The 27,342-nt window shown below is 47.1% G+C and overlaps 1 protein-coding gene across 3 annotated transcripts in view; it reads right to left on the bottom strand.

The window, feature by feature from the left end:
* The window catches only part of LOC135915565 (E3 ubiquitin-protein ligase RNF170-like), a 138,087-nt gene that overhangs the window by 31,217 nt on the left and 79,528 nt on the right, over nt 1-27,342 (bottom strand). For 2 of the 3 annotated variants that reach the window (XM_065448683.2, XM_065448682.2), the window contains exon 4: nt 10,552-10,683. In XM_065448683.2, coding sequence (XP_065304755.1) covers nt 10,552-10,683 — 132 coding nt within the window. Of the gene's footprint in view, nt 1-1,213; nt 1,896-10,551; nt 10,684-27,342 lie in introns of those variants that run through there. The other variant, XM_065448684.2, reaches the window with a different exon arrangement.

Genomic DNA, 27,342 nt, shown 5'->3' with positions numbered 1-27,342 from the left:
CTGCAGCAACAAAGTGGCTACGAGCTCCACACGGTTGCTTTCGCATCTCGTACACTGTCGCCTGCGGAGAGAAAATATTCAGTCAGTGAATGAGAAGCTCTTGCGTGCATTTGGGCGTGTGAGCGATGGCACACATACGTTTGGGGTTGCCATTTCACAATTCGAACAGACCACCAGGCACTGGTGTCCTTGCTGTCATCACAAGGACATGGAAGACGCCCACTCCGAATCGCACACTGGAGTGCACAACTGCTTTGCTACAATTTCACTGTTGAATACCGCAAGGGGTCCACAAACACTGTAGCAGATGCACTTTCTCGGCTACAAGCACCTACCTCGGAGGCAGAGATTGCTAAGGAGGAAGAAATTGTCTCGTTTATTGAGCCAGTCTGCATGACAAAGGAGAAGTTCAGGCAGGCTGCCCTCGATGACAGTTGCCTCGAAACCATCAAGTCATTCGTGCTGAGTTCCTGGCCGCCAAAGAAGTCCATGCCAGAAGAGGTGAAACCCTTCTACACCATTCGGGAAGAGCTTTCTGTTGTCGATAACCTACTACTGCGTGGAGAGCGCCTCGTTGTTCCATCCTCCCTCATGGCTCAGATTGTCGGCACCGCGCATGAGACACATCCGGGTATCACGTGCACGAAGGCACGACTGCGTCAGCGGTTCTGGTGGCCACGAATGGATAATCAAGTGAAAACGGCAGTAAAAGCTGCCATATCTGCCTGGAGGCAGATAAGTCCGGCAAAACATCACCAGCACTGCTGCAACCTGTCGAATGGCCTGAGCGACTGTGGCCGAAGCTTGGCCTAGCTATTGTTGGTCCTTTGGAGCATGCAGCTCACAACAGCAGATTTGCTGCAATGCTTGTTGACTACCATTCTAAATGGCCAGAGGTATATTTTTGCAGCGTAGTGTCTACGAGCACCGTGAAAGACTTTTTAACAAGTGTTTTTGCCCGTGAAGGCTACCCAGAAGAGATAGTTTGTGACAATAGACCTCAGTTCACTTCACGTGAGTTTATCACTTTCCTGCAAAACAGAGGCATCAGTCTTTCACATTCTTCAGTATACTACCCCCAAGCCAATGGGCAAATAGAATGTTTCAATCGCACATTGAAAAATTTCATTCAAATCTCACTCCTTGAAAGATGACCACTCCGGCAAGCTATCACAGAATACCTTGCCAATTACCGCTGTACTCCGCACGCCACCACCGGGGTCGCCCCAGCAGTTCTGCTGCATGGTAGAATGCCCCGAACCAGGCTGGATGTCGTGGTTTTCTCAGCACCAGCATTTGCGGAAGACCCAGCCAAGGAGTTGGCGTGACTTCGTCAAAGGATTCGGCGTCAGCAGCAGAGCAGCAAGCATTACACGGACAAAAGGAGAGCCACCAAGAAGATGAAGATAGCCGTAGGCGACTTTGTCCGTGTCATAAAACCGTCCGTTCATTTCAAGGGAGACTGCGTCTTTTCTTCAACTGAGGTGATCAAAAGGAGGGGACCAGCCTCTTTCAGACTTGGAGGCGGCCGTACGTGGAATGCCTCGAAGCTTTCCAGGGTTCCGGAGAGGGACACCTGGGAACCAGGCCAACCTGCCACGACGCAGCTGCGATCTCCTGATGCACTGCAGCCCACCACGCTGCAGCTTCCTGATGCGCTGCAGTCCGCCACGCCGCAGCCGCAGTCCCCTGATGTGCTGCAGCCTACTGTGCTACAGCCGCCTTCTCCCAGGATGCAGGCGCAGTCTCCTGGCATACTGCAGCAGCAGTCTACGAGCCCGTCGCCATCGTCGCCAGTGCGATGTCCAAAGCGGCCGACACAAGAGCGCCGGCAACCGGCCTGGCTCCAAGATTATCAGACCAACTAGTTGGCGGTCTGACGTTGTGTACATAGCCTGTAAATATGTGTAAGTAAGTACAGTGTACATGCCTTGGGGTTTTCCTTACTAATACTTACTAACAACTAATCACAAAAAATAAGGGAGGGAGTATGTTGTATTTAGTTTCGTTATTCATTTGCGTTCTTTATTCCCCAGGGGGCGCTCCTGTTCTTCATTATATATATATGGTTGTATATTTTGAACAAACGGCTTTTTACTTCGGGACGGCTGGAGCCTGACTTCCACCTTTGGTCAATACCACAATAATGGTGTATTTGGAGCATGAAAATTCTGGCAGTGAGACATTTACGCCATCAGAAAAGTGGCGCAAAAAAACGGTATATCAAGGGAGACATTAGTCAGTTCCTCACTATTTATTCCATCCTCTTTTTTTTTTTTTTCAGGTGGCTCCAAGCACGCACTTTCTAATGTTGCTGCAGTCGGCAGCAATGCCTTATCAGGGTGTCTACCGAGTTAACGTTTTCAAATTCACTGAGTTTTCCGGGTTTTCCTGAGTGCCCTTGCGAAATTCCATGAGTGACACAGAACCTTGTTTTATGTCAAGAAGGGCTGACACCATGTTGCATGATGCTGTCACTCTCTAAGTAAGGAGTAATGATTATTATATTCAAAATAGAAAACTGAAGGAAGGGGTAGTAAAGCGCACAGCTAATAAAATGTATTAGAAAGCGAAAAATGGTAAAGCCCATTGCAAATCTAGTTGAATATTTTCAAATACGAATAAAGAAAGCTGCATGCAAAAGCAAACATTTTAGAAAATAGCTATTTCTATCAACTGATAGCAAGCTAATTGGTATTAGGCCCGAACTTTGTCACAAGTAAGATTCTCTCAGCAGCTGGAAAGTCAACCTGAACTGTCCTGACATACTCTCATCTCCCGCACAATGCCTCAATGTTGTGTTTCACTGCTTTAAAGAGCTTATTATGGTTTGGATGAGGATCACCTGCACCTCAGCGTCAGCCAACACTTTCCTTTTTGAGCTCAAATTCCTCCAAAGAAGAGGCGGCACAGTTAATTTCCCGATCACTCCTGAATGTGACGGTCCTTTCTGTTCTCGTCCTCGTTCTGCCGCACGTTCACCCCACGGACCATTTGAAGCACCTGCTTGATCAGTTGTAGAGTCAACGCCAGATTTTTCGGACTCCCTAGGGGCCACTAAAATTTACGAAAAATCAGGAAGTCAATAAAATTGAATGCATGCCTTTTACTGCTCTTAAGGGATATAATTGCCACAGGCACGTCCAAAAAGGCTCTGAAGGCCTGGCACTACACTTATTACGCATATCAGCGCTCGTACTGTGACAGGAGATGGCAGGTGTGCGCGTGTATAATTAGATAATATGTTCTATGTCCCGCGACGATTGTTCCTTCGCACACTTGTTAAGCTTCACCACAACACTTCAAGTACGCTTCACCGCGTAAAATTGCTGTGGTGAGGCGAAGCTGCCTTTCGGGAACCGGCATTATGCAATGTGTTGTGCTTCCCAAGCTTCGAAGTCAATCGCGAGGATTACAAAGGCGGACTCGGTGCCATTGCTGACAGCGGCACATTCTTTCAATGAAAAACACGGCACCTAATGGCAATAACCTTAATAGCGAACGTCGAAGCAGCTAGGCCTGGCGTTGCCGCAATGGTGGCTACGGCTGCCAGCAGATCTGCGGGCGAAAGCACCGGTTCGAGGCGGCGAGACAACCAAAACAGCAGTGTTGGCTTTGATTAATGCCGTTTCAGATCTGCGGTCGCTGCAAAACGTCCAGAAAATCGAACAGCGAAGGGTTCATGCGTCCGAAATTTCAGGCGTCCTCATACATTGGCTCTATGAGGTATGTGGTGGTGCCGCGAAGCTGTCTGCATTATCGGGCATGTCTCAAAAATCGGGCGTCCGGGAAATCGGTCGTTGACTGTACACTGGCAACTCCTCCAACCGACGACATGGCGTCAAAGACAACTCGTTGCGATTCCTCACTTTTACTTGAGCCAGCATTAGGATGACTTTCTTCCGCTTTGAATAATATGACAGCTAATTTTCCCTGATAGAAGCATAAATTCCCTTAGTTTTCCTTGAGTATTTCCACACTGCTCAGAATTCCTGAGAATTCCCGGTTTTCTCGGTTGGTAGACACCCTACTTTTATAACAGATCCCCTCTTGAAACAAAGAGCAATAAAAAGAACGGTTTTCTATTACTGCATAACGTAGTCCTGTAGCTTTTTCGGTGTCTTCTTGTTACAGCACTTCTCATGCGCACTTCGCATCATGGAAAATTAAATGGAGCTTGTTGCGTGTGCTCTGCAGCAGGTGGTTCAGCGTTCAGAGGTGCATTTTCACAGTTATCCATCCTTGATGTGCCAGGCTGTGATGGACGATTTACAGCTGCAATAGCTGAATAGTCGAATGCCGGTGACCAGTTCATGACAGCAGAGGTACCAAATTTCATTTTGCTGATAGCTTCAATGTGAAGGGCCACTAATTTGGAAGCATTCCATACATGCCCATCTTTCAAGAAGTAAGGAGCAGGTCTGCACTTTTCAATAATTTTTTGGGGTGCAGAAAACTGTGGAGATAGCTTCCCATGAACTGCGGATAATTTAACTCGCACGTAATCACCAATGGCAAAGTTGGGTTCCTTGACACCGTACTTTTCTTCGGTGTAACTTTTTGACTTCATGTGCTTGTTCTCGATGCGCTCTCACAACTGCTGTAGTGCCTTTGAAGGGTCCGTGCTGAAGCATTTCTCAGGCAATCCCACAATGTCGAGTCTGCTTCGAGGTTGGTGTCCATGAAGAACAGCAGGCACAACACCAGCAGTCGCATGAGGCGTACAGCGATATGTTTGCAAGTAATCAAGCATCGCTGTTCTTATATCACGGCGTTCTAACAGGGCCAACTGAATATGTGGCTTTAATACCCTGTTAAATCTTTCAACCAAACCATTAGCTTGTGGGTAACACACAAAAGAGTTTGATGTAATAGTTCTGTGGAAGCCCGCAAGTTTGAGGGAAGTAATTAATAAAGAAAAAATGAGACATCCACCCAATCGTAGCAATTGCTGCGCAGGAAACCCATACGGGTTCCTCGAAAATAATGCTTCACAGTTGAAGAAAAATTCATCCTGGTCCAGGACTCGAACCCGGGACCACCGCCTTTTCGGGGAAGCCGCTCTACCATCTGAGCTAACCAGGCGGCTAGAAGATGGTAGGGCGAAGTCGAACTTATCAATAACTCTAAATTATGGGGTTTTACCAAAATCACTTTCTGATTATGAGGCCCGCCGTAGTGGAGGACTCCGGAAATTCCGACCACCTGGGGTTCTTTAACGTGCACCTAAATCAAAGTACATGGGTGTTTTCGCATTTCGCCCCCATCGAAATACGGCCGCCGTGGCTGGGATTCGATCCCGCGACCTCATGCTCAGCGTCCCAACACCATAGCCACTGAGCAACCACTGCGGGTCATCATCAACTCTGAAGCAAAGGCAATTGCTTGACGTAATAGTTCTACATGTAAAGTTGTAATGCGTGATTCCATGCTCTGAGGAATTCTTCAAAATTCGCTGAAGAAAATTGTAGTCCACGATCGATAAGATACTATGTGGATAGCCTTCTCTTGCAAAAGGTTTAAGTAGGAATTTTCTCACTGTAGATGTGGTCACATGCAATACAAAAGCCACCTCTGGCCACTTGTTGTAATAGTTAATACAGTCGAAACCTCTTATAACGATACCGGTTATAACAATGAGAAGCTGCTGCACCATCAACTTTTGTATGTTTTCAATGATGAAATAACCCGCTAACTACAATGCCCTGATGCCGCATTGTCGGTTATAACGATAAGTCTGGCTGCTGGGTGTCCAAGTCGAAAGGTAGTGAAATGCGAAATCCTTGAAAAGAAAAAACAAGAAAATTCAAGCAGCTGCATGATGGGCCACTGCTTCAACAGCCGCCGCGCACTCATTTTCCAGCCCTCTCAGTGCGCCTCTCTCCCGACGCCCTTCCACCCCTCCAAACACGAATGGACCACGCGAACTGCGCTGCTTCCAGATTCAGCACAGTTCTGCAAACAGCTCAATCACTCGAGTTCGTCCTTGTTGGTTCCACCAAAATCGTTTCTGACCATGCGGTTTCTCAGCCTCGTTTGACCAACAGTTGGTCTGACTCACCGCCGAAACGAAAGGGGGCTGAGTCGCCCGTTGATCATTGGCAATGCACGACGTTGCCAGTGAAAGGAAAGCGCATGGCTATAGATTTGAAAACGAAGTGCTTCTAACTAATGAGGCGATCATCGCGAACATGCTTGCATCAGACAGCGACGGCTACAATGCCAGCGGTAGGGCAGGCTGCCTCAACGTCTTCACAGGAAGTCCAGCAGATGATTCAATCCCTTCGGAGCTTCGTTTTCACAAGGAACCTTCTGCTGCATTACATGGAACGCCTGGATGCCTTGGAGAAGTATGTCGGCAAGCTTGCATGCGTAAAATATGCAAGCCTGACCAACATAAGGTTTTCTCATGCAAGTAGGTGGCCCCTTTTGGAGCCACCTTAGCAATGCCATGGTGGTGCTTGCATATCGGTTGCTACCTGTGACCCTTCTTAAATTTGCAGTTATTATAGCAGTGCCATTCCTTAACGCCAACAGCCGCGGCTTGCTGCACGCGATCGGAGTGCCCACGAAGCAGTTAAACGAGTGAACACAATCAGCAGCCGCATTGAGGAAGGTGGTGGGGAGGGGCACTGGCCTCCCCACCATTATAGTTTTCTCACACCAGCGCTGCCATCCCCCTTTTTGATTTTTTCCATGCAACCTGGTTATAACAATTATCGGTTATAACAACTATTGGTTACAACAATGAAATTTTTGTGGCACTTGAATATTGTTCTAAGTGGGTTCGACTGTAATTGTAGTAAGCTTGCGTGAAAGGTCCCACAATGTCGATAGCGACCTTTTCCCAGATTTTCTCAGGAAGAGTGACGGGTTGCGTTGAAACTGCAGATTTATGGGCTGATTTGTCACATGACTGGCAGGTTACACATGTGCGCACAAATTCGTCAATGTTATTATCCATGCATGGCCACCAATACGACTCTAAGATGAGTTATGGCACGACTAATTCCTGGGTGTGACTCATGAGCCAGGTCCATAAGACAGCGTGTCAAAGTCGTGGGCACGACAATCCTGTCACCCGGGCACAGAATGTCGCTAACAGAGAGTTCAGATCGCATGTGAAAGTATGGTAGCAGCTCTTTTGACAAAATTAAATTATGGGGTTTTACGTGCCAAAACCACTTTCTGATTATGAGGCACGCCGTAGTGGAGAACTCGGGAAATTTCGACCACCTGGGTTTTTTTTAACGTGCACCTAAATCTAAGTACACAGGTGTTTTCGCATTTAGCCCCCATAGAAAATGCGGCCGCCGAGGCCGGGATTCGATCCTGCAACCTCTTGCTCGGCAGCCTAACACCATAGCCACTAAGCAACCACGGCGGGTGTCTCTCTTTTGACAAGGATTTCTTGTCAGGCCAAGAAGTAGTGGTAAACTGCTTAACTTGAGAGATAGCCTGATTGGTGGCACTTGCTTCTTGAAGCTCTTGCATGGTAACTACTGGGGACAAGAAACATATACATTCTTCTTCGTGTGCATTGCGGATGAAACTCTGTATGGGCAGCTGGAAGAGTGCACCAGCCATGACTTTTTCGCTACCCTGCCTGTTTACCATGATGTAGTTTATAGCACAGCAACCGTGATGACCAGCGCGCAATCCTGAACGGACAGTGACCTGTGCCTTTCGTTGAAAGGAATGTAACCAAAGCAGCGTGGTCTGTCCGCAAGATGGAAGGTCGGCCCCACAGGTAAACATGCCAGTGCTGCCAGGCCGAGACACAGGCAAGGGCCAAACATTCACCGACTGAGTACTTCTGTTCATGCAGTTGCAGAGTACATGAGGCGAACGCGACAGTTTACAGTGCTATTATCCTGCTGCAGTACAGCACCTAATCCATATCCTGAGGCATCAGTTGTTATGTACACAAGTACAGTAGAACCTCGTTAATTCGAAGCCCGTCGGACCGCGAAAAATCATGGACTTAACCGGGTTTTCGAATGATCAAAAATGGAATAAAAACGAAAAATAAACGTACGAAATGTGGCTATATCAACACTGCACCTTTATTTCGCCTGAGAAACGGTCACTTTAAGTACGTCATCGATGCGTGACTCCTTGGCGCGGTAGTTAGCCGCACCGTCGGCTGCGTCCTCCAGTCTGTTTACAGTGCCGATGCCTCCTTTACTAGATGCCCGCCGCGTTGCTCGCTTTCCCATTGTAGCAGTATTTTCTTTAGTTCAGCATAAATTCCCTGAGACGGTGCTCGTTGCCTTTTCAATTTCTGGTGGATGTGGCAGCGGCGGCTGAATGCTTCCGCCGGCGCATTATATGCGCGAGCGTCTGTTAAAGGGCCATTTATAGTCCGAAGTAAGGCGTGCGCGCACGCTACGTCACGTCGGCGAAAACGTCACCTCTATAGTCGGGCGCACCGGCGCAGCCAACGTAACCGGCGGCTTCCTACACGCCCCGACGGGCCCAGCGCCGATATGGCTCCTGAGCCATTCGCGCGTCAGAGTCGGCGGAACTCTTGCACCACAATGCATTGCGCACGAAGAAAAAGGCGCCAACACAACTCCGCAGGTGGCTTTTGCGGACGGCGCGCGACTTGGCGAACATTCTGCGCATGCTCCGAAGATAGCAGCCGAAGGCGCGCGCATTCACATATAGAGGGGTTGGCATCTCGGCTGGCACAGCGCAATCGACGTAGCGTGACTGACCGCGAACGACGCTCGCCCGTGCGCCGATAACGTCAGACTATAAACGTAGCGAGCGTTATCATGGGCCTCTGAGATGGTGACAGATGGTGACACTATGAGTGCAGACACAGAAACACAGTCGACTTGCACGTCAAGAAGGTTCAGATGAGTGGGCAATGTCAGTAGAGGATTTGGCGGCGTAGGGAGCAATGCAGCGTCACCTCGAGGCGCTGCATCGTCTAGTTTTCTGGCTGGGAGCGGCGTCCGAAGGGAGTCGGCGAATAGGAGCGACGGGGCTGGGAGAGCAAGATTGTCATCGTTGGGGCGAAAGCGAACGAGAATAGGAGCGGTTCGGTGCAGGAGAATCAGCGACGGCGTTATTGGAGCGTGCGGCATAGAGACGAGAAGGGCCACCTGGGGGGCGAGAGTAGGCAGTATAAGTAAACCAGGTCGGGGAACTCCAGCGACTGCGACAGTGCCGAGAAATGTGCCCGATTCGATGGCAATGGAAACAAATGGGCTTGTCGTCAGCAGTGTGCCATTCAGATGGGTTGCGGAAACATGGTGGGTAAGAAGATGCGGGACAGGGTGGAATCGAAGAAGCCGGGCGGTTATCAGGACGATGGGCCGAGCAGATGGTGTGAAGACCCATGTTTTTGAACTCTTGGCGGACAACTGCCTGGATCAGTGAGACCGTGACTGCAGATGTGTTGGTGGGACTGGAGTCGAAGGCAGCCGGATAGGCGGCCTCGATCTCACTCCGGACGATCCTGGTAACATCAGCAGTGCTGTTGGGACGAGAAGTGTCGGCACAGGAAGATGTCACTGGGGTGTTGGGCAGATGGGCAAACTGCTGGTCAATACGTCGGCTTTTAGCGAGTTCCAGGCGGCGGCACTCTTTTATAACAGCATCCACCGTCGCTACGTTGTTGCAAATGAGCAAGTTGAAGGCGTCATCGGCAATGCCTTTGAGGATGTGGGCAACCTTGTCTGACTCAGTCATGTGGATGTCAACTTTGCGGCACAGAGCCAAGACGTCCTGAATGTACGTGACATAGGGCTCTGTTGACGTCTGCACACGGCCGGAAAGCGCCTTCTGCGTGGCAAGTTGGTGACCGTAGGGGTTGCCGAACAAGTCTCGAAGCTGTGTCTTGAATCCCAACTGGTGAGCTCATCTTCGTGCGTGCGGTACCAAACTCTAGGTGTGCTACCAAGGTAAAAGACTACACTGGCAAGCATAATAGTAGGGTCCCACTGGTTATTGCGGCTGACGTGTTCATACAGGCTGATCCAGTCATCGACGTCTTCCCCATCTTTGCCCGAAAATACGCCAGGATCACGGGGAGCGGGGAGAGTGACGTAAGTTGTCGAAGTGGCAGCAGGTGTCGGAGCCAGCGGAGTCGGGTTGTCGTCGCCTGGAGCCATGAAGGAAGGCTCGACGTACCGTCCACTGCGAAGCTCCGTGACGATGTACAGGGAACGTTCACCTCCACCAGATATGTTACGTAGGAAGACGCAGACAAAAAGCTATGTAGAAGTATATTTACAAGAAAATACGCTGCGCTTGGCCAAGAGGCAACAGCCCGCGCTAGCTTCTAATCATCATCGTCGTCTTCACACTGCTCGCCTTTTCGTGATCGCACATATTGTTCCGTAGCAATATCTTGCCATTCAAGGAAGGTAACGTGTTATTATTGTACCAGCCGCTTTCCTAATGCCTAAAATAGAGGCCTGTAAGGTACTTTGAGTACCTAAATACACAAATGTGAATGTGAAAATGTTTGCTGCCAAGGAACTCCAATGCTTTCGATGCACTGGCTCAGACTGACTACAATACAGTGTCACCACTTACTGGCCTAGGCTCCCCTGAATATCGGCGGTTGTAGTCATTAATATCTCGAAGCAGGCGTGCCCGTTCTTCACGCTGGGCATCTGTTTCATTGGCCAGGTGTTGGTCCTGGAAGCAGCGCAGCATCACAGACACCTGCGCAAGCATAGATCACTACCATGAGCTCTCAAACAGAATAATATGGCAAACAAGGCAAAAATGGGACAAAAGATTAAAGAAAAGGGCGATATCAGCATTGCAACAATGATCCTCTCTGGGAGCACGCCAAGAATGTGAAACGCAAGTAGAGCAGCAACCTGGTTTTGCTAGTTATGTGAGCGAAAATTCCAGGAATTCATCGTCATCATCAGCGGACACACATTAACGCTTTCACCATTGTCAAGCATGGCTTAACTTGCATCAGCACACCATCTATTTAATTACTAGGCAATAAAATAGTGCAACAAAGCTTTACAATCTCTTGAAATGTTGGAAGCTTGAGCGAGTTGGTGATTCAATATTGACATGTTTGCAAAGCGCAAAAGACGAGGACTGAAAGAAGAACACAACACAGCGCCTGTGCTGCGTTCTTTCTTCAGTCCTCGTATTTTGTGCTGTGCAAACATGTCAACTTAGAATCCCCCAATCACTCATGTAATAATTTTTTTATGTGAGAGTGTTTTCTTCTCCTCTGCCTATATATTTTGCCCTTGTGCAAGATGTGTGTGTCTTGTTCTCCTCTGTCTATATCTTTTGCTCCAGTGCAAGAAACTTCGTTGCAACGCTGTTCCTGCGTCATCTGTTCCCTTATTCTTGAAGTATGTAAAACCTCGTTAATTCAGCCCCCGTTAATTAGGAAATTTGGTTAATTCAGACACGCCGTCTGGCCCCGTCAAACATATACATAACCCTATGGTAGGAAACTCCCATTAATTCGGACATATTTGGTCGTACTTCGGTTAATTTGGACAGTCCGCGGAGCTCAGAGGCACGTGAGGCATATAAGATCGGGAGGCACTAGGGGGTGTTCAAATCGCACTGCCAGCGATGGCGTCCTCGCTTAGCGTGCACCGATCTCAAAGGCCATGCTTGCAGTTGCTGGGAGTGCCGAAAGGCCGGAAGCACATTAAGGCCGCCATGTTTATTTCATTGCTACATAACAGACACACCTACGTCTCAAAAAACATGGTGGCAATGATGTACTTCTGGCTTTACAGTCGCTTTTGGTGCTTGGCACTACCTCTGCATTGCTATAGTTATCGGCACGGTAGTTATTGGTCTATACTAGCAACCCTAATCTATACATAGAGTTTCTCACTATATTACCTAGAGGGAAATCTGGTGCTGCTGCACTGTCGTATGCATGGGAATGCCGGTATATTGTGACTTCAGATTGGCATCGTTCTCAGAGAGCCAGGACAACTTGAAGACGTGCCTGGCAAGCACCATCCTGTCTGTCACAATGTTCATTTTCTACTAAAACAGCATATAAAAAGCTGTTTTAGCTTTATTATTACACAAAAACATGTTTTGTTTAACTATGAGAACTTGTTATTGCATGTACAATTATATGATACGTAAAAAGTATCAGCAAGCCACTTTCTTTTCTCGTTGACACTGACACTGCTCTTGAGGTAGTTTGGGTGGCTTGCCCTACATTATACGGGAAGTTACTGATGGGTGTTTGTTATCGCCCACCTGCCACTGACCACTTGTTCTTGTCCGATCTTCATAAAAGTATTACCAGGGCCCTTGAATAGTTTCCCACTAATAAAATCTACCTATTTGGGGATTTTAATTTCCCTGATATTAATTGGTCTCGCTTGTCTTCATCAAGCATTGATTCAGGTGATTTTATTGAGCTGTGTTTAGAGTTCAATCCTACGCAGATTGTTTCTGAGCCTACCCACGGTACTAATATATTAGACCTTATTCTCGCAACAGAGCCACATAGCATAAGCCCTGTCATGCTGCTTGATGGCTTTAGTGACCATAACCTACTGCAGTTATCAATTTATATCCCATTGAAATTCGCTGAAGCTGAATGCAAGATTAGCAGGGATTATAGCAAAGCAAATTACGAACAAATGAACAATGAACTTGAGGTTTTCTTTCAGAAAACGTTTCTTCCATCATTCACAAATAATTCTGTTGAAGTGAATTGGAATTCATTTAGAAATATTATGTCACTTCTAGTAGACAAATATGTGCCACTAGTCACTATATCTAATGACAAACGTAACCCATGGTTTAACAAATCACTTAGATCACTCCGAAATATAAAGAAAAGGTTATACGCTTCTGCTAAATGGCTATCATGTCTCTCGTCATGGTCTAAATATAAGGATTGTTTAAAATCTTACTGCCTACCAATATGTGAAGCCAAAAAGAAGTATTTTTCCAAAGATCTGTCCTCACTTCTACACACTAACCCTAGAAAGTTTTGGCAAGCTATCTCTCGTGATCGTGATGGTAATACAGTAGCATTACATGACGCTGACAATGTTCCTGTCTCTGCATCTGAGTGTGCTTCAGCGTTCAATTCGTTTTTTAGCTCTGTGTTCACCAATGAAGACTGCTCCTGTGTTCCCTGTGTCCCTGACCATTATTATCGCTTATGTCCCCTATTAATATTAGTGTTGAAGGCATTTCAAAACTAATACGCAATCTAAAGGTGTCTACATCATGTGGCATTGACAATATTAATTCTAAAATTCTAAAGAACACATCAGCTACATTCAGTCAGATTTCGTACTACATTTTTCAGCAGTCTTTATCAACAGGTCTTCTTCCTGCTGACTGGAAGATAGCCAAAGTTATTCCTATATTCAAAGATGGAACCAGACACTCACCTGGTAACTACCGCCCCATTTCACTAACATGCATTTGTTGCAAGCTCCTTGAGCACGTCATTGCCTCCCATTTATCCCACCATCTTGAATCCAATAACTTTTTCTTTCAAAATCAACATGGTTTCCATAAAGCGTTGTCTTGTGACACCCAACTATTGGAATTTACGTCAGATTTACATTATGACATGAATAACAGCAAAATTATTGATTGAATCTTTCTCGAGTATGCAAAAGCCTTTGACAGAGTTGCTCACTGTCGTCTAACAGCTAAATTACCTGCTCTTAGGATTGACTCATTAACATTATCTTGGCTTCGCGATTTCTTATCTAATCGGCAACAGTTAGTATCTGTGAATAACTAGCTCCTCCACGTTTGTTGTAACGTCAGGTGTACCCCAAGGTAGTGTGTTAGGCCCTCTTCTTTTCCCAATTTTTATCAATGATTTGCCGAGCAACATTTCCTCCTGCATACGACTTTTTGCGGATGATTGCATAATTTACAGAACAATTAACTGTCATGATGATCACCTAACTTTGCAAAATGACCTTCACCTAGTTAATCAGTGGTGCGACCGTTGGCAAATGACACTTAATACACCTAAGTGCTGCGTTCTTTCCTTCACTCGTATGAAATCATATCCGAAGTTTCCTTACAAAATCTGCTCGTCGGAAGTTCCCCGTGACACTACTCACAAATATCTTGGCATTTATTTTTGTACTAACCTAGCCTGGAGCTTTCACATCGAGAAGATATGCACTAAAGCTAACAGAACTTTTGGGTTTTTACGTTGTCATCTGCACCTCTCGCCATCTACCATCCGTCAACAGGCCTGTCAAACTTTTGTATGCCCTCAAATTGAATATGCTTCATCGATCTGGTCTCCTCATCAACAAAACCTAATAGATAAATTGGAATTCAATGCAAAATCGTGCTGCCCGCTTTATAACTTCTAACTACAGTCGTCAATCTAGCATTACCCAAATTAAACGCGATGTTGCCCTGCCGGACTTGGATTCCCGCCGCTCTGTTGCTCTCCTATGCCTTTTTCATAAATACTGCTATAACTCATGGTCCAGCCGCTTGTCGCTTGAAACTCCTTCTCGCACATCTACTCGACTTCATAATCATCTCAGTTTCAGGCGCATTTTTGGCCGCATACAGTCATTCAATAACTCTGCATTACCGCGCGCCATCGCACTATGGAATAGCCTTCCAAATAATATTGTCTCAATAAAAGATCCTGCCAAATTTCGTGAACATTTGGAACTTCACATGTTCACTTGACTATGTTGTACAACTTTGTATTGTATTCGCCATTGTATTGTTTTTGTACTTTCTTTTCCATTGTATTCCCTTGAATTTGTATGTATTTTTCCAATTTTTACCAGTGTTCCTTTTTTCCAATGTACAAACTTATTTGTTTCTCTTACTATGTAGTTCTGTTTTTGCATTAAATATTTGTAATTTTTCTGTAACCCCCCCTACTCAATGCTCCTCCAAGCCTGTAGGGTAAATTGAATAAATAAATAAAATAAATAAATAAATACATATGTCTCTTCTATACATGTGCTTCATTCTACACGCTGTTATTCAATGACCAGCAATGCTCATGAGTCATGACCATGGGCACACTCCATGAAACATTCCTTAGTGCAGATAACAAGTGTGTTGTATATTCTGAGAGGAAGAAGTGGACTAAGGCAGGCAATGCAAAGTGTAAAGCATATAACTGGTAGTCTATCTATTCAAATAGCAGGAGGAGTGCCAAGGGAACATATTCAAGGACGACAGTGAAGTGCAGTGAGACTTGCAGGCAAAGAATGGAGTCAGCTGCTGGGAAACTTCTGCAGTGGGGTGTTCAGATAAGGACAGGCTAAAGGAGGTCCCGACTATTTTTAGTTCTTAGCGAAATCTTTATAGGGAACCCAAGCTCAAGTTTGGGCCCGCGACGACAGCGCGCACTGCTGCTCTAGCGAGCGAGCCGTGCAAAACTGGGGATAGATGGCGCCCGCGCAGCCAGGCGCAACCAGTTTGCAGGCGGCAACTGCACGTGCACGCCCGCACTATTCAGTCGAGCCGGGGCATTGGGGCGTCGCGTCACCAGCAGGGAACGTTGTCAAAAGGCTTCTTGCGCGAAGTTGAGTTTCTGCTAGGGCAAAAGCAGCCCCGCCGAAGCGAAAAGCGCGGTCCGAAGTATTGCGGTGTCGTGGGCTGCTGTGTCGTAAGGAGCCCCTAATTCTCGTACCTTCAGTACTGGTGCAGTTACTTCAGTGAAGCAGTGCATTCTACAGCATGAATGTTTTTCTAACTCATTTGGGAAGAGGTCCGAGACATCTTGTTCTAAGCGTCTCTTTGGCTTTTCGCTTGGCTTGCCCCATTTCTAGGGCTGGCTGGTGCATGAATTTACTTCTTTTTTGTTGACGTAAATGCACACCGCATCTGTGTGCTTGCACTGAGCCGTAATGCCAGCTTTGCAGGTGCATCTGCCTTCTCGAAACGCAATTCCGCTTTTCATGGCACGACCACTGCAGCTATGAAAGAAAAAAAAATAAGGGCGAGACAGTGAAGCCATTCGCCACTACTTTTCAAATGCAGTTGCCTTCCAAACTTGCCTCTACAAATATTCAGCAACATGGCATGGTGCGCATTTCCAAAGCTAACTCCAAGTTTGGACCTCTGCCACAATACTCCAGGCTGCCCGCATATAAAGGGAAAATAAAGGCAACATAATATGCTTACGTTTACTAATATAAACACTAGCACACTGTTTCGAGTGTGCGTTCACTAGCGCGCTAATTACGCAAGCGCATCACGCGCACAATACCATATCGCGCCTTTAATTCTGCGCCACTCACACTGAACCGCCTTCGCGCAGCAGGTTTTATGCGCCTGTAAAGCCGATACTTTCACAAAACTCGAGCGCAGGCATGACGCGACCGCCGAAATCAACGAGGTTATCAGTTCAACCGGCTTCCCAGTGCTTAAATTTCAGCTGCTTCGCCGCCAAGTCAGTGGGTGATGCTCCAACGGGCGAAGCAAAAGTGTGTTTTCACAGGCTTTTCAGTGGGATGCCATGGCCGTACAATTATTTTTTTTTCGCACGCCACAAACGTTTGTCCCCGACAGCAGACGACAACAACTGCAAGGCTGCCATATCAAAACAACTAAAACATATGCTTCATATTCGACAAGGAAGAACGTCGAGAGTACGCTGCTTCATTTCGCAGTGTGTATAGACAATCAGTATATTTAACATATATGACAGAATGACAATCATCTCGAGGTACACGTCGTACACGACGTTGTCGCTCACTTGTGAAATACATTTCGCATTTAGCTGTGCATCGTTGCCGTTGATTGTTTGCTCCACAGAGTATACGTGACTGACGAGCTTTTCTCGTTTTAACAAGTTGGCTTTCCTGAAATAAATGTCCAGCTGGCCGATCTTTCTGAAGCGAGCGGCTGCAGCGCGGCGCAGCAGAAATGCGCAGTGGATATTCCCAGTTTCGATTTTTCTGCTACAGATGGCGCTACCTGTCAGGAGCAGTGGCGCCGCTCGCGGTGCTTGGGTAGCCTATACAAGTTGGGAAAATGTCTCTGTAGGAAGGAATCAACCTTTGTTTTGCCTTTCAATAGGTGAAGCGCCAATAGTAACGGCACGCAAGAAGGAATACAGACAGGACAAGGCGCTACTTGCAACTGTTTATTGAAGTCACAGGTGGCTGATTATATAGCGATAAGAAGAGGGGAACGAAAAAAGAGGGACACTGACTATGTGAATGCACATGTGTGAGAACACTGAAGATATTGCTACGGGTTTAAAAACAGTCAGACGTGTATTTACAGAATATTTACTATAATTATAGCCACTGACAAGATGGTAGACAGCGTGCGAAGACCACAACATCGTCTTCTGCCGACAATGATTAAAACATCTTCCTCGTCAGCGTGTCACATGACTCCTGGTGGCTGAAGCACCGGCTCGGTGCTGGTTAGGAGGCGGGTGAGCGACAACTTAAGACGCGCGACGTGCACCACGTCGGAGCGATGCTGAGCCACGTTTGGCTCAGGGGCAAGTTCGTACGTGACGTCAGTTGACACAAGACACGGTAAGGGCCGGAGTAGCGTGAAAGTAACTTCTCTGAGAGGCCAACACGTCGCGACAGCGACCAAAGGAGAACCAGGACGCTCGGTGTGCAACGGACGTCACGATGGTGGGCGTCATATCAGCACCGCTGATTGTCCTGCGACTCCACAAGTCGACGTCGGGCAAGATGGCGTGCTTCTTGTGCTTTGAGGAGGGCTTCACGGGCGTACTCGGATGTGGAATTCAGACTAGCAGGCAGAACGGCGTCGAAAGGTAACGTAGGGTCGCTGCCAAACAAGAGGAAGAATGGAGAGAAGCCTACGGTATCATGGCGAGACGAATTATAGGCGAAAGTAACGGCAGCGCAACATCCCAGTCGCGATGGTCATCGGAGACATACATGGACAGCATGTCAGTAAGGGTGCGGTTAAGGCGCTCGGTTAGACCGTTCATTTGTGGATGGTAAGCTGTAGCAAGTTCTCTGTTTAGTCACGCACGAGTGTAGAATGTCATTGACTACTCTAGAAAGAAAGTAGCGGCCTTGGTCAGTGAGGAGCTGTTGAGGGGCGCCGTGGTGAAGGATGACGTTTTCTAGGAGGAAGTCGGCAACATCGGTTGCACAGCTTGTCGTAAGAGCCCATGTGATTGCATATCGGGTGGCGTACATAGTCTGTTGCTACAGCAATCCACTTGTTTTCCGAAGCAGACGTAGGAAAAGGGCCTAGAAGATCAAAACTTACATGGAAGAATGGTTCTGATGGTACGTCAAGTGATTGAAGGCGACCAGCAGGGAGTGCGGTCGGCTTTTTGCGTCGTTGACAAAGATCACACGCAGCGACATAACGGCAGACGTCACGGTATAGACCAGGCCAAAAGAAGCGCCGACGAACTCGGTCATAAGTCCGTGACACGCCAAGGTGACCTGCAGTTGGTACATCATGAAGCTGGGCGAGAACAGTCTGACGCAGATGCTCAGGCACAACGAAGAGTCGGGCAGGGCCGTCCGGGTACATGTTAGAGCGGTACAATATACCATCTTCAAACATGCGAACGGAAGTATCAGGTGTCGTTGAAGTGAGCCGTTGAATAAGGTGTTGCAAGGAGGCATCTCGACGTTGTTCAGCTCCAATGTCGCGAAAAGCAGCCAGAGAGAGAACGGTCACAGGTATCATCATCATAATCATCATCATCAGCATCAGCCTGGTTACGCCCACTGCAGGGCAAAGGCTTCTCCCATACTTCTCCAACAACCCCGGTCATATACTAATGTGGCCATGTCGTACTGCAAACTTCTTAATCTCATCCGCCCACCTAACTTTCTGCCGCCTCTTGCTACGCTTCCCTTCCCTTGGAATCCAGTCCGTAACCCTTAATGACCATCGGTTATCTTCCCTCCTCATTACATGTCCTGCCCATGCCCATTTCTTTTTATTGATTTCAACTAAGATGTCATTAACTCGCGTTTGTTCCCTCACCCAATCTGCTCTTATCCCTTAACGTTACACCTATCATTCTTCTTTCTATAGCTCGTTGCGTCGTCCTCAATTTGAGTAGAACCCTTTTCGTAAGCCTCCAGGTTTCTGCCCCATAGGTGAGTACTGGCAAGACACAGCTATTATACACTTTTCTTTTGAGGGATAACAGCAACCTACTGTTCATGATCTGAGAATGCCTGCCAAACGCACCCCAGCCCATTCTTATTTTTCTGATTATTTCCGTCTCATGATCCGGATCCGCCGTCACTACCTGCCCTAAGTAGATGTATTCCCTTACCACTTCCAGTGCCTCACTACCTATTGTAAATTGCTGTTCTCTTCCGAGACTGTTAAACATTACTTTAGTTCTCTGCAGATTAATTTTTAGACCCACTCTTCTGCTTTGCCTCTCCAGGTCAGTGAGCATGCATTGCAATTGGTCCCCTGAGTTACTAAGCAAGGCAATATCATCAGCGAATCGCAAGTTACTAAGGTATTCTCCATTAACTTTTATCCCCAATTCTTCCCAATCCAGGTCTCTGAATACCTCCTGTAAACACGCTGTGAATAGCATTGGAGAGATCGTATCTCCCTGCCGGACACCTTTCTTTATTGGCATTTTGTTGCTTTCTTTATGGAGGACTACGGTGGCTGTGGAGCCGCTATAGATATTTTTCAGTATTTTTACATATGGCTCGTCTACACCCTGGTTCCGTAATGCCTCCATGACTGGTGAGGTTTCGGTGACAGGTATGCCGGCTGTAGAAACGTCAGGAGAGTCGACAGGATGGCACGACAAGCAGTCCGCATCTTGATGTAACCGGCCGGTCTTGTATACAACTGAATAGTTGTATTCTTGGAGGCACAGAACCCAGAGACCAAGGCGCCCTGAAGGATCTTTGAGGGAGGAAAGCCAACACAGAGCGTGGTGATCAGTGATGACTGTGAATTGGCGGCCGTACAAATAGGGGCGGAATTTACCCACTGCCTGAACGAGAGCCAGACACTCGCGTTCGGTGATAGAATAATTGCTCTCCGCAGAGGAAAGGAGGCGGCTGGGGTAGGCAATAACATGTTCTCACCCTTGTTCATTCTGTGCCAAGATAGCTCCAATACCGTGGCCACTGGCATTCGTACGGACTTCTGTTGGAGCTGATGCATCAACGTGAACAAGAATGGGCGTGGACGTAAGCAGCTCAATCAGCTCGGTGAAAGCACCAGCTTGCTCAGGGCCCCAAATGAATGCAACGTCTTTCTTGAGGAGCAGATTGAGAGGGTGCGCAACGCTCACAAAATTTCGGACAAACCGACGGAAGTAGGAGCAAGGGCCCAAGAAGCGGCGAACATCCTTGGCACACATTGGCATGGGAAAGTCTTTGACTGCCCGTATTTTATCGTGATCAGGGCATACACTAGAAGAAGCGACGAGGTGCCCGAGCACAGAAATTTCACGACGGCCAAAGTGGCACTTGGACGAATTTAGTTGTAGCCCCGCCTGACGGAAAACAAATAGGATCGTCGACAGGTGTTCAAGGTGCGTCGCAAAAGTCGGAGAAAAAACGATCACGTCGTCCAGGTAAGAGAGCAGATGGACCCCTTGAAACCGTGTAGGAGGGCGTCCATCATTCGTTCAAATGTGGTCGGGGCATTACATAAACCGAAAGGCATCACTTTGAACTAATACAGACCATCAGGAGTAATAAAAGCTGTCTTTTCGCGGTCCATGTCATCGACGGCGATTTGCCAGTAGCCGGAGCGAAGGTCAATAGACGAAAAATATTGTGCTTCATGCAGGCAATCCAGGGCATCGTCAATGTGTGGTAGCGGATAGACGTCTTTCTTTGTTACCTTGTTGAGGTGTCGTTAATCGACGCAAAATCGCCAACTGCTGTCTTTCTTTTTAACTAGTACAACAGAGGATGCCCATGGGCTGCAAGAAGGTTCGATGATGTCTCGAGAAAGCATCTTGTCCACTTTGTGTTCGATAATATGTCGCTCAGTAGGCAAGACGCGGTAGGGTCGCCGATGGATCGGGCTCGCATCACCGGTGTTCATTCGATGTTTTACGACCGATGTTTGTCCTAGAAGGCATTCTCCAGGTCGAATATGTCCCAGTATGAGGCAAGGAGGCAACGTAGTTCTTGAGCACGCTGGGTAGGAAGGTCGGGAGCAATCATTTTTGTTAGGGCATTCAAGTTTGAAGGAACAGGGGGCGAAGCAAGAGTTGAACACGACGAGCTGTCACAAGTTAAAGGGCCCCTGAAACGGTTCGGACAAATTTTGTAGGCGCGTAGGGTACAGCTTAAGCAGAACATTCGCACCACAATTTAAGTGAAGCGTTACGTATTAATGGAGCTGCAAGCGATTAGAAGTTACCCTCCTCCCTAGCTATGCTTTTCCTCCTCAACTCGCTCGCCGAGCGAGCGGCGCTAAGTTCCGCCTTCACTGGTTCAGCGTCACGATGCGACGTCACATCGCTCACTTCCGGTTGTTTAGGAGCACGCCCCCTGCCGCGCGAGACCTCTCCGCTAGCCGCTTGGCCGTCGACCGAGAGCTATCGAAGCAGCGTGCGTTGCGAGCCTTCTGTCGTAGCGCCGAACGTGTCCGGTACTGCGCTAAAAACAGGCAAGCTGGTCATTTCGGCAAATGACTGGAGGCATAAACTCAAGCTGATGAAGGAACTTTAGCGTAGACGTACGTGAGCAGCCTGATCGGTCTGCACGGTCCAGACACTTGCTGGCGCAGCGCTTAACCAGTCAAACAAAGCGGTAATATTGCTCTAACCAAGTGTAAAGCATTTTAAACATTTATAAATCAACGTGTTGATGATTACACTCCTGCGAAAAATACACACCAGCAGCAAAGAATACACTTCGTTGCTGCTACTGTGTATGGTTGAGCTCTGTGCCACCAGGTGGCTGCACCGTGCAGACCGTTCACATTTGCCCTTCTGCTCATCTCGTGGCTCATCCCGGCACAGTCAAGCGGCCAGACCCTGTCCCCTTGCGCTTGCGTTTGCCCTAATACTGGACTCGCGATTTGCAGGTCGCTAGGTTTGCAGTCCACAAGGCAACAAAGTCGAATCATAGTGCTCGCGAAAAGACTGAGACCAACTCTGACCGCGGAGCTCTCGTCAAAATGGAGTACGTTGTAACACAAGCAGACGACACTTGCTGTGTGCCGGAAGTGCCGAAGTGTACTAAAAAACTATTCTTGTGTATTCTCTTTAAGTTATTTTCTTTTTACAAAAACAAAGTAACTGACATTCCAACTATTACGAGCATCATTTGTTCACCATAATGTTGGAAAAATTATCGACCACGCGCCCTGGTCAGCCAATCAGATAGCTCGCCCATGTGACGTAATATGGGTTATTTGCATCATATGGGTAGGGGCGGCTTAAAATTCCGCCGAGCAGTGCGCTGCGATCGGCAGCGATGGGTATTTTTAAAACCTTATAATAAATTACACGCTTTACGCAGAGCACTTAGATGCATCAATTAATGATCAGAAGAACGTAGCAACGTGTTGTCCAGGGCGCGTGGTCGATAATTTTTCCAACATTATGGTGAACAAATGATGCTCGTAATAGTTGGAATGTCAGTTACTTTGTTTTTGTAAAAAGAAAATAACTTAAAGAGAATACACAAGAATAGTTTTTTAGTACACTTCAGCACTTCCGGCACACAGCAAGTGTAGTCTGCTTGTGTTACAACGTACTCCATTTTGACGAGAGCTCCGCGGTCAGAGTACGACTGACGACTCAGTACGTTTGTAGAAAATCGCCAAAATCGTTTGAGGGTCCCTTTAAAGCCGAAATGTGGTAGTCTCTGGCTGGTGTCATTTGCGCCAGGGATATTCCACACGGGAGTACTTGTGTACAGAGTCGAAAGTTCACAAGCAGAAGGCAGGACGTGTTGTCCGAAATGGTAACGACGGTGTGAGGAAAAGCGACATTATGCGAGACCAGGACATCTGGATTAGGAGATACGATGTAGTCAGCCTCTGGTACAGCTGGAACAGGGGAGACACCTATGTAGGTAACGGCACGGTGAGGGAGGCAAATAAGCTCTGTGGTACATAGCCGTATCGGAGCACTATTGGGAGGGTCAATACCAGCAGGTAGAGTGAGTTGCACAACACCAGCAGAACAGTCTATCAAAGCGTAATGTGTCGACAGAAAGTCAAGACCCAGGATGAGGTTGTGAGGGCAGTGCTCTAGTACATAGAATAAAACAGAAGTATGATGTCCGGCGACACTCATGCAAGCCGGACACATGCCATAACGGCTGGTGTTCGACCATCGGCGACTTGGACCACAGGTGAAGGGGCAGGAGTGAGGACTTTCTTGAGACGATTCCGAAGCTGAGCATTCATCACAGATACGTGTGCGCCAGTATCAATCAGAGCCGTAACAGGTACACCATCCACGTTCACGTTAATGAGGTTCCGATGTGTGGGCAAGGTCAAAAGAGGATTTTTGTGTCGGGTCAGTTTAGCAGCATCACCTCCAGGTTCTGCACCCGTTAGTTCTCCGGAAGGGTGCGCCAGAAGGAGCTAGGGGATGGTGATCGGCAAGATGGGGGTGATCGGGAGAAGCGACGACGTGGCAAAGGAGAGCGGCTAGAGCGGGCAGGAAGAGAAGTGTCGCCAGAATTTGCTGGCTGCGTTTGTGGGGCAAACCGAGGAGCAGCATGAGGGCCATGGGATGGGTGGTAGGACCGGGGGGGTCAAATTCCATGAAGACCGGCAGTGATGTGAAATATGGCCGATATGGCCACAAGTGAAGCATATAGGCCTGTCATCTGGAGTACGCCATTTAGCCGGGTTGTGATACCGCGTTGGGGCATTCAGGTTGCGGGTGCGTATGACAGTGCTGGACGGAGTGTAGTCAGGCCGATTAACTGAGCAGACGTTGGTCAAGCCAACGTTGGCCAATTCTTGGAGCACGATGGACTGTATCAATGAGACGGTCGCCTGGCAATTGTCGGGGCCATGGGTTGAGGTCGTGAAAGGAGATGCGGCTTCTATTTCACATCGGATGAGGTGGAGGATGTCATCAGAGCGATTGGGTGTGGGCGGACTGCGGACGTTTTCGCAGGTGGACGTAGCAGCCGTGTTGGGAAAGGGGGGAAATGGCTGGGCACTGTGGCTACTCTTGGCTTCTTCAAACTGCCGGCATTCAGTAATGATGGCTTGCACAGTGGAAGAATTCTTGAAGACAAGGAGCTGGAAGGCATCATCTGCTATGCCCTTAATGACATGTGCAACCTTATCAGGTTCGGACATCTTCGGATCCACTTTGCGGCACAGAGCGAGCACGTCCTGGATGTACGTGAGATAAGATTCAGTGCATGTCTGGACACGGGAAGCGAGCAGGGTTGCCAGGTCAAAAATGTGAAAAGTAGCCAAAAAATCTCGGAAAGTAGCCAGAAAAGTAGCCAATTTTGGCCAGATACAGAAATGTAGCCAATAAAGTAGCCACGTTATGGAAAAACGTTGCATTTTCATTTATTGTGTAACTCTGAAGACATTGTCAGAGACAACGCTGAAAGCTGCTTTTAGTAAATGTGGGAACATACATAAAATATTATGAAATGCATATAAATGACTATAGCTAACAGCGCTTTGATCAGCATGCAATATGACTATAATATTATCACAAATCAGAATCACAGCTGCAGTTCAGGTGTAAATGTTTCAGTCAATCTTGGCAATCATTTCTGGAGGAATGTCAAAGCTCGAGGCATCGTTGAGCGATCGCTTGCGCGATTATTTACGTGCGATTTGGCGTCTTGGCATCGGACACGTTGCAGGCCGTTTGTTATGCTGCGCAAAGTGAGATGCCCAGTCGCACAAAATCTCGCAAAAGTGATCGTATTCCCGAATACAGCTGTATATTTTCAAGATGGCAACGCATAAGTGGACCGACTACGCCGAGAGTGCGCCGGCCAGAAAAGTAGCCAAGTAGCCAAGGCAGTTTTTTCCCGCCAACAGCCTCAAAGGTAGCCAAATCTGGCAACTCTGGAAGCGAGGTCTTTTTGGGCGGCACATTGACATCCAACAGGCTTGACAAACAAATCTTTTAGTTTCTGTTTACAAATGTCCCAGCTGGTAAGTTCCTCCTCGTGAGTCTGAAACCAGACGCATGCCGTGCTCACGAGGTAAAATATCAAATTAGCGAGCATGATGGTCTGGTCCCAGTGGTTGCTGGTGTTCACCCTCTCATATACCTAGTTGAAGCCAGTCTTCAACATCAGTGTTGTCGGTGCCAGAAAAGGTTCCTGGGTCATGGGGTTGTGCTAGAATGACGGTGGGCGTGGGTGCTGACGGGCCCGAAGCATCTTCGCCTTCAGCTGGCATTGTAGATGCAGCCAAGGAGGGCCCGCTGCGTAAATCCGCCTTGATGATGATCCCGCAACCTCCACCAAAAATGTTATGGGGTTAAAAACAGTCAGACGTGTATTTACAGAATATTTACAATAATTATAGCCGCTGACAAGATGGTACACAGCGCGCGAAGACCAGAACATCGTCTTCTTCCGACGATGATTAAAACTTCTTCGTCAGCGTGGCACAATATATATGAAGCGAATCATGCTAAATCTAAATCTAAAACTTATCTAAAAACATGCTTTCATTCATGTATATATTCAGAGATGGGGTGCTGACACAGTTGTCCCCTCTTTTCTTAATCTCGTTGGCCTCCAACAATTCACGCGCCACAGAATCTTTACTTTTAAACATGATTGTTGTATCATGAAGCCTTGCTTGACATACTTGTTTATTCTCATTCCCGCAGGCCTTGCAATGAAGTGGCAAATTTGAACCATATCCATTTTTCAATCAAAGCTTATGTTCCCGCAGGCGTTCATTAATACATTGGCCAGTTTGGCCAATATACTCTTTTCTACACTTCAGCGGTATTTGGTATACGATACTTTCTTCACACTTAACAAAAGGGTTCGTATGTTTAATAGAACACCCTATTTTCTTAGAGTCATCCAGACCAATCAGGCGGCACAAAGTAGCAAGTTTTCGCGGCGCGGAAAAAAAACACAGAAATTTTGTGTTTCATGGCGACATGTTTAAGATTATGCGCCACTTTATTAGAATATGGTATCACCACCGCTTTAGCTTTCTTTTCGACTGTTTGACCTTCACTTCATTTTTTTTCTTTTTTCACCTTTTTCAATAACACCTCCGAAACTGCGCTGAAAACCAAGCAAGGAAAGCCAGCCTTCCTCAACTTCAAAATCTGGTCGTCAAAGCTTGCTTGTGCCTTTGACAGCACAATTTTTTCCGGGTGGATTCGAGGCACATAGTGGCAATTGCTCATTTGACAGTCTTGGAGTGTATAGACTCGGCGGGCATGGTGTTGGTACATCCAGCAGGAACTTTCGTCAGTAAGGGTTATGTCAAGATCTAAACACTGAATTGAACACAATTTGAACACAAATTTCATGAAAAAAATTGGTTTATTTCACTAAGTGTAGAAAACAGCACTTTAACAACTTGCAGATTTTACAAATTTGAAGGCCAATCACTCTCAAATTAGCACATTTTATCCTGCCAAATTTGTACGGTAAATCTACACTGCTAGTACTACTGGTCCACGGGAAGTTAAATTTATGTCACCCCGATTTGTTATTGAAAAATTGCCAAACTTCAGAAAGCAACTAAGTTTATTCCAATTCTATGAGAAATTACATAACATTATGTTCAGTGAGCATTCCTTGTTGAATTCAACTTCTTGAAAGTCTTGTGAGAGAAAAAAGCTCTGTTCACTTAAAGAAAAACAGTGCTAAAATGACTAGGACAAAAAGAAAACGTACGACGGACATGCGCTAAACTTCGAACTAAATTTTATTTGAACAAACAGGGTTTATAACATGGAAAACAAATAGTACCAATGTGACGTCAAGAACTCTCTATCTCATCAAAAATGCAATCTCTTTGTTGGGAAGTACCACTGACGGGCAGCTAATGCATGTGACCTCGACCCTAATCATGTAAAACGCTTCTAATATCCCCCTTTCCAGTTTACCTCAGGAACGTGCCAGAAACTTGGTGTCATGAAGGTACAGACAGCATTTGTGACCTTTGCAATGTTCAGCCAGATGACCCCCCGCATTATTATTTACGGCCCAATTGTGCTCTTGCACCCTTTCATTCTAAGACCGTCCCATTTGCCCAATATATACCTGGTGTCATAAATGACATTTCTTGTGCACTGCATGTACTGCGCTGGATGATTCTTAGAGCATGGTTCTGGTTTTGCTTTTGTCAGCATAGGGTATATCTTGGCCAATTTACATGGAGCATAAAGACAAGGTTAACATAGTGCCTTTGCGCAACTGTCTTAAGGTTGTGGGACACCCTGTGCCAATATGGAATCAT

Source organism: Dermacentor albipictus, chromosome 9, assembly GCF_038994185.2.
Source record: "Dermacentor albipictus isolate Rhodes 1998 colony chromosome 9, USDA_Dalb.pri_finalv2, whole genome shotgun sequence".
Taxonomy (NCBI): Eukaryota; Metazoa; Arthropoda; class Arachnida; order Ixodida; family Ixodidae; genus Dermacentor; species Dermacentor albipictus.
The sequence above is the reverse complement of the archived record's forward strand: the minus strand, read 5'-3'. Positions and strand labels throughout refer to the sequence as shown.